Source organism: Balaenoptera ricei, chromosome 15, assembly GCF_028023285.1.
Source record: "Balaenoptera ricei isolate mBalRic1 chromosome 15, mBalRic1.hap2, whole genome shotgun sequence".
In the NCBI taxonomy this organism is placed as follows: domain Eukaryota; kingdom Metazoa; phylum Chordata; class Mammalia; order Artiodactyla; family Balaenopteridae; genus Balaenoptera; species Balaenoptera ricei.
The window spans coordinates 49874470-49889701 of NC_082653.1; the positions used below are offsets into that span (position 1 = coordinate 49874470).

General features: G+C 51.0%; 1 protein-coding gene across 5 annotated transcripts in view; it reads left to right on the top strand.

Moving 5' to 3' along the window:
• Positions 1-8247, top strand: part of BFSP1 (beaded filament structural protein 1) — a 66770-nt gene extending 58523 nt beyond the window's left edge. For all 5 annotated transcript variants that reach the window (XM_059896581.1, XM_059896585.1, XM_059896584.1 and 2 more), the window contains 3 exons: positions 2633-2853; positions 5211-5296; positions 7075-8247. In XM_059896581.1, coding sequence (XP_059752564.1) covers positions 2633-2853; positions 5211-5296; positions 7075-8123 — 1356 coding nt within the window. In that variant the 3' untranslated portion in view covers positions 8124-8247. The remainder of the gene's footprint in view (positions 1-2632; positions 2854-5210; positions 5297-7074) is intronic.
• The last annotated feature ends 6985 nt before the right edge of the window (positions 8248-15232 follow it).

Sequence of the window (15232 nt, forward strand, 5' to 3'; positions counted from 1 at the left end):
CTCGCTTGGTTTATTTTGAAATAATTTTAGACTTCTAAGAAGCTGCAAAAATAGCCCAGAGGTTTCCCGTACTCTCCACCCAGTTCCCTCAAAGTCAACCTCTTAATAGCGCAGCACCAAGGTTGGAACCAGGACATTGTCGAGCACGCCATCCTGGTAACAGATTTGCCTGAAGTCTCACCTGTTACCCTGCTCACGTGTTTTCTGGTCCTGGATCCTGCTTGCATTCAGCTGTCCTATCTCCTCAGCCCCCTCGAGTCTGGGACAGTTCCTGCCTGTCTCTGTTTCTCATGACCTTGATGGCCAGTCCTCCTGTGGGACGTCCCCCCATCTGGGCTTCCCTGATGCTTTCTCGGGGCTGAGCTGAGGCTCTGCGTTTGCGGCAGGAACACAACAGAAGTGATGGGTCCTCCGTACCTCTCACCAGGTGCACCATGTGGCTGTGTCTTTGTACTGGGGGTGCGACTTGCGTCACCTGGGGTGGTGTCTCCAGCTTTCTCGACTGTGAAGATATTTTCCCCCAAACGAGCAAGATGTAAAGGGGCTGATGACATTTGGGAACAGGACGGGCGGCGGGAGCCGCTCACTCTCCCCGATTCCCTCTTTTCTCTCTTTCGCCAGCTCTCTCATCTCTGTTGCCTTGGCCTTCTGGCTTCATGTCTCTGTCTTTCTGAAGAATTGCCTTTCTCAGTTTCTCCACGCACTTTATGAAAGATTGTTGCTCCAGGGTGGCAGCCTCAGACCCCGGGCTTACGTGTCCCAGTGAGTCTAGAACCTGCCACCAAGTCACTGCTATTCCTGAGATCCCTTCCCAGATGCCCGGGGAGGAAGCACGTGACAGGCCAGCCTGAGTCCTGGTTCTGCGGCTCTGGTCAGGGGAGTGTGGTCACACTGCTGCCCGGACACTTCCTACGTGTGAGATGGGACAGTCATCAGACATGGGGACAACACAGGCCAGTGGACAGCTTCCCAGAGTGTCTAGTGCATGTACCTCTCCCTCTGTTCCTTCCTTCCTCCCTTCCTCCCTTCCTTCTTCCCTTCCTCCCTCCCTCCCTCCCCCCTTCCTCCCTCCTTCCCTTCCTTCCCCCCTTCCTGATGCAACAGATCCATTCCTGACAACCTTTGTCAGCTGAGTCTGCCGGTGTCCTCACTAGGGACATCACTGTTCCACGGCCACATCTGTACATAAAGTGAGGAATCAGGCTGTCGCAGGAATAATCACCCTCTACATGTCCAATATGCTTGTTTAGCTGCACGTGTGAGGCGTCTTGTGGTGGACATACGTGAGGTTGGATTCAGATACCTGTCTAGTCCCCCGTGACTCAAAAAGTGTGACCTGGAGACCAGAGCCATGGGCATCGAGTGAGAGCCACTTAGAAATGCAGACCCCGGGCTTCCCTGGTGGTTCAGTGGTTAAGAATCCGCCTGCCGATGCAGGGGATACGGGTTCGAGCCCTGGTCCGGGAAGATCCCACATGCTGCAGAGCAACTAAGCCCGTGTGCCACAACTACTGAGCCTGTATGGCACAACTACTGAGCCCGTGAGCCACAACTACTGAGGCCCAGGCGCCTAGAACCTGTGCTCCGCAAGAAGAGAAGCCACCGCACCGCAAGGAAGAGTAGTCCCCGCTTGCCGCAATTAGAGAAAGCCCCCACGCAGCAACAAAGACCCAACGCAGCCAAAAAAAAAAAAAAAAAAAAAGAAGTAACTATCCTTTAAGAAAAAAAAAAAGAAAAGAAATGCAGCCCCTCCGGCCCCACTGGACCTGCTGAGTCAGAATCTGAGCTTAACAGTATCCTTGGGGGGTTCAGATGCACCATGAAGTTTGAGAAGCTCTCTTCCAGGAGAAGTGGGTTTGGTTTGCTTGTTCTATTTTGCTTTTGAGAACCGGCCATGCCTGTTAGATCTCTTCTCTTTGGGAAAATGAGGTTGTGCTAAGCTTGTAAATCAGTACGCTGCAGCCCTTTAGCGGTTGTCACAGCTCTTACTGTGACTACGAGGCCACCTCTTTTTATTTTCCCACCTTAATTTTGATTTGTCCTGCATTAATATGTAAATGTGTTTCCCTGAAGTTATTTTATTTATACACATGTGCGAGTGTGCACAAACACACACACACCCTTTAGCTACCAATGTAACTCTACTGATCAGAAATCAGGAGAAAATTAAAGTGCCATAGTGATTGAATAAGATCAAGGAAACTTCCTCCCTTAATTATTTCAGTAAAAATAGCATCTTACCTATTTAGTACATGTTCTTCTTTTTACTAATTTTTCAGCTGTCAGATTTATGCTAACTCAGTAAATTATGAAGAATGTACGTTGTCTGAGTTGTCCATTTTATTCCATAGACGGCAGTTTTCGTTTCAGTTTCTGGGGTTGTCATCTTCCCACTGCCTTTGCGGGGTGGAGGCTCCGCTAGGGCAGATCTCCGAGGGTGCTGATGCCAGCTTAAGGAGAAGGGCTTCACATCCCTCTGTGGCTTAAGGATTCCCTGCTGACAGAGAAACAGAGAAACAAACCCACAGAACAAATAAAACTGGATATGCCGCGTCCAGGGTCTCCCTGCTGGGTCTGTGTCTTAAGGGAGAGGGCGGGCTGGGTTTCCTTACAGCTGTGTCTTTGCCCACAGACGGCGGCCCTAGAACAAGCCATCAAAGATGCCCACGAGTGTTACGATGAAGAGATTCAGCTCTACAACGAGCAGATTGACACCCTGCGGAAGGAGATTGAGGAGGCCGAGAGGAGCCTGGAGAGGTCGTCCTACGACTGCCGGCAGCTGGTGGTCGCCCAGCAGACCCTGCGGAACGAGCTGGACCGGTATCACCGGATCATCGAGAACGAAGGCAACAGGTGGGGTCAGGGGTGGGCAGAGCCCGCGGGCACAGCGCCGACCTCTCTGGCTGGCCACTTACTTGTTCCACAGATCTTTGCTGACTGTTTCCTGTGTTCCTGTTCTAGGCAGTGGGGATGTGGCCAGGAAGGGAACCCCCAAATCCGTGACCTCACAGAACTTGAATATTAGTCCGGGAGACAGGATGAGTGGGTCTGTAGCAGAGGGTGTGTGGCCTGTGACCTGTGCCCTGGAGTGAATTGCAGCAGGGAGAGGGGAGAGGAGGCGGGGGTGATGGGGGAAGTGTTTGAATGTCAAGCAGGGGGTCAGAAAGCACCCACAGAGAAGGCTCCCTTCAGCTCACAGGCCTCTGGGGACATGAGTGTCTTAACACAGAGGACGATCAGGCGTGGTTCTTGAGATGCTGCAGGTGAGGGGCCTGCACGGTACCTGGAGCTCAACCAGTGCTCAGTGTCGGTGTTATTACTGCTGCTGCCATCGTGGCTCTGACCACCTGGTTGGGTCAGTAACGTGGCTGTCGACAGGCCGTCTGGTCTCCTCCACGTAATGGAACTTTGACTTGAACTCCACTGGGAAGTAGATCTCTGTCTCCATCTCATCATCATTCACAGCTGCACCTGCATCGTCTACTGTCCATTTTCTAGATGTATTAATACATCTATATTGGGACTTCCCTGGTGGCACAGTGGTTAAGAATCCACATGCCAAAGCAGGGGACATGGGTTCGATCCCTGGTCCGGGAAGATCCGACACGCCACAGAGCAACTAAGCCCATGCACCACAACTACTGAGCACGCGCTCTACAGCCCGTGAGCCACAACTACTGAGCCCGTGTGCCACAACTACTGAAGCCCGTGTGCCTAGAGCCTGTGCTCCACAACAGGCGAAGCCACCGCAATGAGAAGCCCACGCACCACAACAAAGAGTAGCACCCGCTCGCCACAACTAGAGAAAGCCTGTGCACAGCAACAAAGACCCAACACAGCCAATAAATAAATAAATGTATTTAAAAAAATACATCTATATCACCTATGTCTACACCTATACCTACACGTACGTCTGCATCTATGTCCTCATCATCTGTATGTGTGTACATCTACACTGCATCTACATTATCTACCTCATCTGTAGCTACACCTACAGCATCTTCATCTACACCTACACCTACACCTACCTCTACATCACCTACATTTATATCTACATCACCTACACCTACATCTACATTATCTGTATCCACAGCTACATCATTTACATCTGTGTCACCTACACATACACATATCTACATTATCTATAGCTACACCTACATCTTTATCACCTAAATCTACACCTACACCTATACGTCATCTATACCTAAGTCACCTGTATCTACATCATCACGTACATGCACATCTACAGCGATGTCTCCATTATTTATAGCCACACCTGCACCTACATCTATGGCTACATCAATGTCTGTATCTGTAGGTATTCAGAGAATGGACTGAGGCCAGCCCCCTCCTATACGGACTCTGATTCTCTATTAAGTTGAGGTTCTTCAATTCAGTCCTGCTGATTTTGGGGGGTTTAGATTGAGTTAAAAGAGAAGCACCCAGACACAGGAGCACTTCCTTCCCTCTCGCTGGGGCCCTGTCTTGGCTGTGAGTGCTCTAATGTGTGGGAGGAAAAGCAAGACTTTCTTTTGTTTTCTCTAGTTCTGGTCAACGTATTGTGCTGAACTCTATATTTATGTCACAGTGAATGCTTCATGCACACATATACAAAAATAAGTCTTGAACGGGTATTTAAACGTCCTTGTGAAAATTTTTGTTTTGGAGGCAGGGCTTCATCAAAAGGTAACTGGATACCCCTTTTGTTGGTTTATATATAACTCTTAATTTTGATATAATTTCAAATTGATAGAAATGTTGCAGGCACAGAACAAGGAAATTCCGAATCCTCTTAGATTCACCAGCTATTTATGTTTTGTCTCAATTGCTTTATCTTTCCGCTGTCTCTGATTATATATAACTATTTTTTTAAAAAACCAGTTGGATATACTATACCCTGGTTGCCCTAAATACTTCAGCCTGGGCTGGCCAATCTCTTATTTAAAAAATACTCCAGAACAAAAGAATTACAATTTTTTTTATAAGTGTGTTTCACAGCTTTGACTTGAGCTCAAAGAGATGATTATTCCTTTCCGTTGTCCTCCAGTGTGTAGATGTGTTTGTGGTTCATGAGCAGTTGGATCTGGAGAAAGCCTTTTTCATTTTTGCTGGACATTAGAGCATCCCTCTTGCCTGCCCCCCCCCCCCCCATCTGTTTGGCTCAGTGAATTAAAGCTGGAGACCACCCTCTTTCTGGTTCTTTTTGCCAGGCTGAGCTCCGCCTTCACTGAAACTCCGATCACCCTGTACACCGTGAGCCACGGAGCCTCCTTCAGCCCTCGACACGGTGGGAAAGGTGAGTCCCCAACCCTGGCTTCTGTGACTTTCTGTCCTGGGAAAAAGAAAAAATCAAGCGGCTTTCTCCCTAAACTTAGCATTCATACTCCCCGTCCGTCTGGAAACTCAGTGCTTTTATGTGAGGTTCCTTCTCTCCCTCACTGATGTCCTCCAACAGGTGCTGAGTGACTGAGTCAAAAAGTTTACAAGGAGAAAATCAGATGGGGGTTAGGCCACCTCAGGAAGGCCGTCCGTGAACACGAGGCATTTAACTGGGGAGAAAAAATGCAGCTCAACATTTACTTTGGCAAGAAGTGAATACTGAATTGTATGTCTTCATCGCCCCGCCCCCGCCAGTGAAATGAACTCTTTTATGCAGAGGTGCTTGATCTAGTGTCAGGAGCAGAGTAGATGCTCAATTTTTGCTCAGTTCTCTCTCCCATTCAAAACTGAGCAGAAATAGCTTGGTGGGCAAGCGCAGCTTCTGCCTTCAACGTTTGGTCCTTTGGGGATGGTTTCACGCGCCTGTGAGATGTCAGCTCACAGCTCAGTCTCCCCAGTCCTGAAGGAACAGAACAGTGCCTGGGAGAAGAGAAGCCTGTGCTTATAGTGCCTTCAAATCCAGGGGTCTCAGAAAGCTCAGAGGGCTTTGCAGAGATGTGGTCCCAGAGTCAGAACGTTGCTGCCAGGGGTCCCCAGACACCCAGGGCCAGCTCCAGGGGCGGGTGGCTGTGTTCAGGGTGCTGGGCTTGATGCTGTGCGGTCGCGGTCTGGACGTTCTTCACAGTTTTGATTAGCGGGCCCTGAAATTCGGCAGCTGGTCCTGCCAGTAAGCCCTTCTCCACACCTGCTCCCAGCCACCTGCTTTGTCGTGTCCCCCCTGCGTCCCCCCCCCCATCATGGCTTCACGGCCTGCTCACTCTGCTGTGTCGCTGAGGGTCAGCCCCACGGGAGGCCCTTGCTCTGTGCAACTGAGTCCTCTGATTAACGAAGGGAGGGAGGGGCTGGAGAAGACTTCGGGATGAAAAAGTTAAAAAAAAATCACTGTGAGCAAAGCTGGAAAGCCTCCTGGATGAGGCAGGGTGAGATTTTGTGTTAAACTTTCAGTTCTTCCTCTTCGCTGATCTGAGGAAATGCATATGGCCTCGGGCACGGGGGATTCCTGTTCTGAGTCTGAGAGCATCACTGCCTCTTGTTGCCCAGGAGGAAGGGGTGCTGAGCAAGGGGTGGCTGTGTTCACCTGGCCTGGGCTGCGAGCGGGACAAGGGAGCTACTCCCCATGGCCGAGGCCATTCCGAGCCCGTCAGAGGCCCAGGCAGCTGTGCGTTGCTCCTTCGGGGAAGCCTGAGGCGAGGGTGCCCTGTGGACTGGGTTTCCGCTGTCTGCTCTGTGGATCCCAGTGTCCCCTGTGAACTCGGGGGGCAGGGGGCTGGGTGGGCACTGAAGCCCTGCTCCCACAGAGTGTTACTGCAGGAGGATCGCGGATCTCAGTCCGTTGTACCCGGTGTGATGGGAACTGTTGGCGCCTCCCTCCCCTCTGCAAGCCCAGAGGGGCCGAGTGACTTGTCCAGAGTCACACAGTGGCCAGCAGAGCTGGGTCCTCAATGTGGGCCGTGGATGCTTCAGACCCAGGGATCTTTCCCTGTTGCTTTTGATCATACGTAGGAAACCCCACCCCAGCGCTAGGCAGGGGGCTCCAAGATAATTAGTGTATTTTTCAACAAATACATTTTCTTCCTCTTTCATTGGTGATGATACTTGCCTCATTGTCCTTTTTTTTTTTTTTTTTCCTAAAAGATCTCACCAGGGCTGTGCAGGATATAACAATAGCAAAACCAAGACAAAAAGGCCTCCCCAAGAACGTTCCAAGGAAAAAGGAGATTATAGCGAAAGACAAAGCAGATGAAAGTCTGGAAGAGGCACCACTGAGAGGTCCTGAAGACCCGAAGCCAGGGCAGATGGTACTTAAAGAAGAGGGTGAATCTAAGCTTGAATCAGGGGATGGAGAAGCAAGTCCCCCGACCGTGGACGGGGCTCCGGAGGATGTCCCAGACGGAGGGAAGATAAGCAAAGCCTTTGAAAAACTAGGCAAGAAGGTCAAGGAGAGGGTGAAAGGCCCCAAAGAACCCGAGCCCCCCGCTGACCTGTACACCAAGGGGCGGTATGTGCTGGTCTCCGGAGATGCCAATTTCGTGGACCCAGGCTTCTGTTCCTTGTCCGTCCCCGCCAAAGGGGGTGTGGTGGTTACCAAGGGGGACGACTCTGTGCGTCCTGACAGCCACGTGGAGCCCTCTCCCCAGCAGCCGGAGCCCCCTCTGGAGGACGGAGAGGGGCCTCCCCAGGGGACAGAAGATGGTCTGGAGGACGGAGAGGGGCCTCCCCAGGGGACAGAAGATGGTCTGGAGGACGGAGAGGGGCCTCCCGAGGGAAAAGAAGATGGACACCCCCCTACCCCGCCCACTGCAGACAAGGGGGATGAGATGAATGCCGAAGAACTGAAGGGCCCCCAGGGGAAACAGGATGGCCAGAAGGAGGAGGAGGGGGCCGGAGAGCCCTGTCCCGCAGTCACGCCTGGTCCAGAGGGGCCGTCTACACCCCAGTCTCAAGAGCCTCAGGTCACTCAGGGTGAGTCCGACGGGCCTGGAGCTCGGAGAAGCAGCCTGCCGGCGAGAAGCCCTCCCAGGACGCTGGCCTATGAGAAGGTGGAGGTAATGGAATCCGTTGAGAAGTTTTCCACCGACAGCATCCAGACATACGAAGAGACTGCTGTGATCATGGAGACCGTGATCGAGAAGACGAAGGCAGACAAGAAGAAGCTGGAGGAGAAGTGCTCTTCCAATGCCTAGGCTCGAGGGGAGAAAGTGCCTTTGGGCCACTGTTGGGAAGTGCTTGGATATTTTAGGACGAACCATACAAGACTGAGGGTTCTTGTTTGGATTAGACCATAGTTGACCTGTCTGGCTTGCCAGTGAAGCCTTCATTAAAGCGTTTTCTTTGCTTGCACATCCTTTGTCTAATTAACAGGGGCTTTGGGCTTCGAGGTGGGTTAGCCTCGCTCAGGACAGGGGTGCTCTGTTAACAGCCACCAAGCCGTGCTCGTTTAGGAAAGAGACGAGCCCTTCGTATGGGTCATTGAGAGACTCGTTAGAGGCTCAGAGTCTGGATTTCACACAGAAACGTGTTAGATGATGGATTGGCTGGTTTTCTCTGCATTTCAAGGACAAACATTTGATCACATGAGGAGTGTTTTGTTAGAAGTAAAACAATTAAAGGTGTCTGTCTTGGTTTGGGTTCCCCCAGAAGCTGATCTCGCAGCAAGGATTTGATGTAGTTTCTGGGGGATGTGGTCTCAGGAAGTGTCAGGAGGGCAGGGAGACGGCGGTAGGGAGATGGGCTACCAGATGGGTCAGTCCTGTGGGCGGCTGGCGCTTGGCCCCCACCCCCGGGGGTTCTGGGAGATGGGGTAGAACATGCGCCCCAGAGTTACCCTGCCCGAGGGTGAGGGAGCTGATGTATTGACCCACCAACGCCGGTCAGTCAGAAGGGAGGGCTGCTTCCAGGGCGTTGACTTTGGGGACCAGGAAAGCCCTCAGCCGAGAAGTACAGGTGCAGGCGTTTGGACGTCAGGCATGGAAATACATGGAAATGGTAAGGGTCATGGGATGTAAGTGGGGGACCAGTGCCACCTGTCACAGAGTATGTGCTGAATGTCCTTTTGTCTGAGTCACTTAGAATTTGTCACTCAGAGATTGCAATCCTGGGTCCGGTTACAGAAAGCAAAATCAAATGTCATCACGTAGTTCCTCGTTTAGCGGTTAATTAACTAGTCCAACATTTATTGAACATATTCTGTGTGCCAGACAGTGTGGCATGCTGGTAAGGGGAGAGTTTTCAAGTTTATTAATGATCTCAGTTACCGTAATATACTATACCATACTACACATTTGTGCATGTTCTCCTGTGCACACACATGCAGTCAGGTATTTACAGTGTCACATCCTAGGAAATAGTAATTACTTGAAGCCAGAATCTTTACAAAAATTTTTATGTTGCCTGTAGATATCTCTTTTTTCTACTAACAGTCCAAAAATAATTTTTTTACTTACCCAATTAAGAAATTACTCCTTCCCCAGGTAGATGCTCCAAAATACATTAAACGCAGTGAATAAATGTGCTGAAATGGATTATTGCATTTGCCTAAACAAAAGTACCTGGCGAGGGCTTCCCTGGTGGCGCAGTGGTTGAGAGTCTGCCTGCCAATGCAGGAGATACGGGTTTCGAGCCCTGGTCTGGGAAGATACCACGTGCCGCGGAGCAACTAGGCCCGTGAGCCACAACTACTGAGCCTGCGCGTCTGGAGCCTATGCTCCGCAACGAGAGAGGCCGCGATAGTGAGAGGCCCGCGCACCGCGATGAAGAGTGGCCCCCGCTTGCCGCAACTAGAGAAAGCCCTCGCACAGAAACGAAGACCCAACACAGTCAAAAATAAATAAATTAATTTAAAAAAAAAATTAAAAAAAAAAAAAAAAGTACCTGGCGAGACAGCTACACGTTATTAGAGAAAATTGATGGTGTCATAAATTACATCCTATTATTTCTTTGTTAGAAATAATACAAAGAATACTAAATGGAGTCTCCTTTCCTTTCTGCTTAGAGCTTTAAAAAAATCTTTCTCTGAATTCATTTGAGGTTTCGATCTCAAGAAAGAAATATGCCTTTGTTGTTCTTTCCAAAAGATGAGTGGAGAATCGGATCCATGGCACAGTTTTGAGGTACATATCATTTAAAAGCTTAAGAGAGAATAATGGAAACCATTAGTGGAGCACAGAATGTGCTAGGAATTTGGACCAGTGTGTATATTATAGTCAATAACAGCCATTGCAAACCTTTTCTTTTCCCCATTAAGACTTTTTATTTTTTTGGACCATGTGTTCCGTTAATATTCCTGTTTTAAAAGGCGGGGGTTATCTTTTTGGAAAGAAAGGTCATTTTTATATTTTATTCAATCAATGATCAAGAATGGATTGGGGGCCTGTTCTGTGCCACGCGTGGCTCTGGGGAGACAGCAGGGAACACCGGACGTGCTTCTGCTCTCAAAGTCATGACTTTCTGGCAGGAGAGGAAGGAATTGCACAAGCAGGCAGATAAGTAAATAGGAGAAAACCACCTAGAGACAATACTACAGAGAGATGTGCTGGAGTGCCAGGGGTCTCCTTTGAGTTGGATGGTCAAGTGAAGACCCCATGGATGAGGTGATGTGTGATCTGATGACAAGATGGGCCCATCACGTGCAGATCGGAGAGAAGAGCATTCCCGGCAGCAGGAACTGCCAGTGCAAAGGTCCTGGGGCAGGAATGGACTGGCCTGTTCAAGCAGGGGAAATAAAGGGGACTGGGGGGGACGATGGAAAGAGGTGGGGACGATGGAAGGAGGGGAGGTTGAGGCGGGAGGCAGGGGCCAGGTGAGCAGCATTTCCAGGAGGCTCACCTCAGCCTGAAAGGCTGGCTCGCAGTGTGAAATGCAGGGCTGCCTGCAGCGGACACCTTGGCGTCTAGTCAGGCTCTTTGTCTGGCCCCCGCTCCCCCCACCCCAGAGCCCCACTTGCTCATTTTCTTGGCACTCCTCTCCACTTTTCCTTCTTGGTTCTGTTTTTCCCAGGAGAGCTGCAGAATGGGTTCATTTCCTGGCTTTTCCTCTCCCTGAGGTCTCTGAAAACAAGCAAGTTTTTATAAAAAGTAAACCGGGGGGCTCAGAGCAGGCCTCCCAGTGGCATCAAAGACAAGAGAACGCCGGAGCTTTGCCACGTGCCGAGGTCCCAATTTCCTGGTGCCCCAAGTGCTGGTCCTAACTGCTATATCAGAGGTCCTGGCCTCTTCCCCGACTCAGCCTCAAGCCCAGGACCGAGACTCTCCCAAGCCGCCTTCCCCCATAAAGAAGCTGTGACCCAGCCCCCCAGCCCCCCATTCTCCAAGCGTCTGAGTCGGTGACCAGTAACTGCTGTCGTATCAGCCGCCCTGGTGCTGATCCCCCAGACCCTCCAACCCTTGCTGCTCTGGCTCAGGCCCACGCCCCAGGCAAGCACAGCAGGCACGTGTGACTCTGCCCCTCAGGGGCTCCTGTGGCCCCAGGAGTGAGCTCGGTCCACACACTGGGCAGGTGGGCAGTGCAGGGCCTCCCGTAAGCGGCACTCATCCAAGACCAGAGGGCCCGGGTGCATGAAGGCCCCAGCGCTCGCGCTTCTCTGTTGGGATAACTCCAAGGCATGTTGTACACAGTCCCCGGAGGGTGTCAGCCCCAGATGCCCATGGAGAAGCCCACTCATCTATGTGCCCTGAGTGGGACTCCTCCCTTCCGTGTCCCACCGTCCTGCTTCCCTACATAAAGATGCTTCCTTTCAAGTCAATGACTTGACCTCGACTCCTTGTGTCAGAGCCAGCTTCTGGGAGGAAACAACCTAAGACGGCCAGTGGGCGTCTTCCCAGCCACCTCTCCCACTGCTCAGGAGGCCCTCAGCCCTGATTTTGTCTTGAGGAGCTGCTTCTCCCACACAGATTACAGCCCTGATGGGACCATCAAGACATCCTGCCTCCCTCTGCCTGCGGGTGGGCAAGTGTCCAAACCAGACCCGTTGTTGGGATAGGAGACCTGAGTCTAGCGAAGCCGAGACTGAATGTGCTGGAGCTGCCCCGTGATGGGGGAGTTCTGACGTGGTGCCACTGCTTCCCGCTGTGCGTCCCTGTGCCCAGGCTTGCTGCAATCCCTGTCCCTTTCCCAGGCTGGTTTGGGCCGGCTCTTCAGGCTTCCCTTACAGTTCTGAGAGCTACGCTGCATGCTTCGGACATGCTGCTTGTTTGTTTTCACTAGTCAGAATTGGTTTCTGTTGCTTGCAACCCCAGAGATCGCAAAGATAACTGCTAGTGAAGGAGGTTTGGTATCAAGGGGCAACTCGTGGAAGTTTGGATTAGGTTGGGTTGCCCCCGAAGCAGACCCTAAACAAGGTCTCAGGTGCAGGTGGTTTATCAGAGCGGTGATCACAGGAGCTCAGCGTGCCATTGGTAAGCACCAGTCTCAGCTCCAAGCCGACCTTTCTACACTCCAGTGCTGAGGCTGGAAGCTGCGGCCCCGTTCTTGCTCTGCCAGCATCTCCCTGGTAGGAGAAGAGGGAAAGGCTGGAGGAGGGAGAAGGGCCCTGCTCCTTGTTTGTTCTCATCTCCTGGCAGCGCTACTTCACCCTGGCAGCGGCAGCTCCTTCCCAGAGCAGCTGAAGCCAGTTCTCAGTTTTTCCAACATTTGCAGAAGCAGCCTCGGTGCAGTCTCCTTGGGGGTCTGGGTCTTCCAGGGTGGGCCTGCCTGCCAGGGGCACTCTCGCTCCACCTCTGGGCAGGCGGGGAAGTTGGGTGGGCGGTGCCCCCTCCCCGGGACCCCAACACCATCCGACAAGCCGCCTTCACCTTCACGCAGGTGTTAGACTCCTTGGTCCATGCGGTGCTTTAATGTTCTCTTTTGCTTTTCTAATTAAGAAGGCATTAAGTCTTTATACTCAGTTTTAGTGTTTTATATTCAGTTCTCTCTGTTAACATCACCAGTGGGGTTTCTGTCCCCTGACTGGTGAAGGAGAGGGAGTGAGACTGGAAAGAGAGATGCCTGCACAGGCACCCACGGGGAAGAGACCAGGTGGAACATCTTCAAATTGTCCTGACAGGAGGTGAGGAAGCTGGGGTATCTGTGGACCAGCTCCCACCCTTCCTCAGGCGAGGGCGGCTATGGGGCGCTGATTCCCTGGCCCTTCTGCTCGTGGTACACGAGGACTTGTGTGCAGCCAGAGAACATCCCTGGCAGAGAGAACATCCTTGGCATGTATAGAAACTGTCTACAGGTGACCTCTGGGGCCACTCAAGGAGATAGATACAGGACAGAGGTTGGCAAACGTTTTCTATAAAGGATTAAAGGCTGTACAGCCTCTGTTATAACTACACAACTCCGTCGTATCAGCATGAAAACAGCCACAGACAACACAAAAGCAAATAGGCATGATTGCTTCCAATAAAACTGTATTTACAAAACAGGCAGTGGGCTGGATCAGGTCCTTGGGCTGTAGTTTGCTGATCCTTGCTGTAGGGCAGGCACCAGCAAGGTCTAATACAAAATCCAATTTGCATATCAGAGGACACATCTTACCTGGCATCGCTGCTTGTTTTTCCCTTCCCTTTTCATGTTGGAAAATTCCATTTAGGTCTCTCCTTGACTTGAAACTTATATTTTGAGAAAGGATCTTCAAGCAACCACCATAATCAAGTTTATCCTAAAACGGTTGTATCCCAGGTTTGTAGATGGGATGTTGCTGGTGAGAGAAGTCACCTCAAAACTCACACGGCATTTAGCACATTGATGATGAAGAACATTATTCAAGCCCCATGATTAGTGCAAATGCTCGACTCCCATCTCTCATGCTTGGATAAAAGCAAATAAATGCCACAAAAAAGCCACGCTGACTTATGTTTTATTCAGAGACATGGGGTTTTTGAGTTGAGATGGGTATTCTATCTATCAGGAGATTACATCCCTGGTCAATAACTCACCTGTCACACCTGCCCCTTCACCTGTGTACTTGTGACCAGGAGTTACCTGGTGGCTTACCTGTCACCTGTGGCCAGTGGCTCCAAGACATGGGGTCAAAAGAGAAAAATATAGGTTGCAGCCTCTGCCTTCCATCCAGCTTGGAGTAGACCAAGGGCATCCTCTTGGGTGCAGGGGAACATCTTTCAGGGCACTGTGATGTGGGACCCCTCCCTGCTGGGAAGGTGAGGGTGGGGTGGCCTGAAGCCTCCATGGTAGGAAATGGTGACAGTTCACATTATAACTAAGGAATTCCCAGCCTCAGTTGGCTGTTTGTGCATCTGAAACTCTGTGGGCTGAGATTTCTAACTGCCCCCATCCTACCCCACACAGTGCAGGGCTGAATATTAGGAATTTAGCAATGCAGAGTCTGCGTCTCCTGGCCCGGGCACATTTCTCATGGTCAAGTTCATTCTATCCCCAGGTTCACAGTGAGTCTCCTCTAAGTCCTGAGAGAAAAATGAAGCTGGCAGGCTGGCTTGGAGAATTTGCCTCGGGTCAGATTTTGATTCCTGGCGCCTTATAAACTCAAAACCAAATTCAACCAATGTTTTTTAAACCCAAGGAAAGGGACAATTAAATGCACAAGAGATTAGTGGACCAGCTCAAGTACGAGTTTATTAATTTGCAAAGCAAAGACGGAGCCTCCTTTCCTAGAGCTCCAGGGGCCGGCCACCCCCTCTCCTGGTGTCAATGTCCTTGGGAAGCTGATGAAGGCATCAGGAGGCTGTGTGTGGGCTTAGAACCCCCCCTGGCAGGCGGATGGGGTTTCAGGGTGCTCGTCTGGGGATGGCTTCTCTGTGCACTGGTCTCTGTCCTCAACAGACTTGAGCTCTTCAGAGGATGGAATCCCCCTTTATACCGGCGTCGTGTTTCCCTACGCTGAGCACCGCCAGATACTGTTCCTGACTTCCGTCCCCCACTCTCCATTTCCTAAGCTCCCACGTGCTGAGTGCCGGCCCCCCTTTCCCCACAGCTTGTTCCTTCTTTGGAGACAGGGAACCACCTGGCAGCTGCAACCAACCCCCTTCACTGGCGCAGGACACATCCTGTGCTCATGTTACTTCAAACTCCCAGTGTTTTTCAAACCCCTTCTTCTCTCCCACAACTAGTGCCTCTAATCTTGGCATTCTGATTTTTAGAAATTTCTATCAAATTAGACTCTACCTCCAAAAACTGACTCTGGCTATGCGTTCACCAATTCTCTTAATGCATTCAGCATTTTTCTCTCTAAATATGAAATGCTTGGCTATGTTTCCTAAAGGTTTTGTAGTGTGTGGTTTTCATGTGATGACTCCAACCAGTGAAGGCATTGATCCCGTGAAAACCACTCATTAAT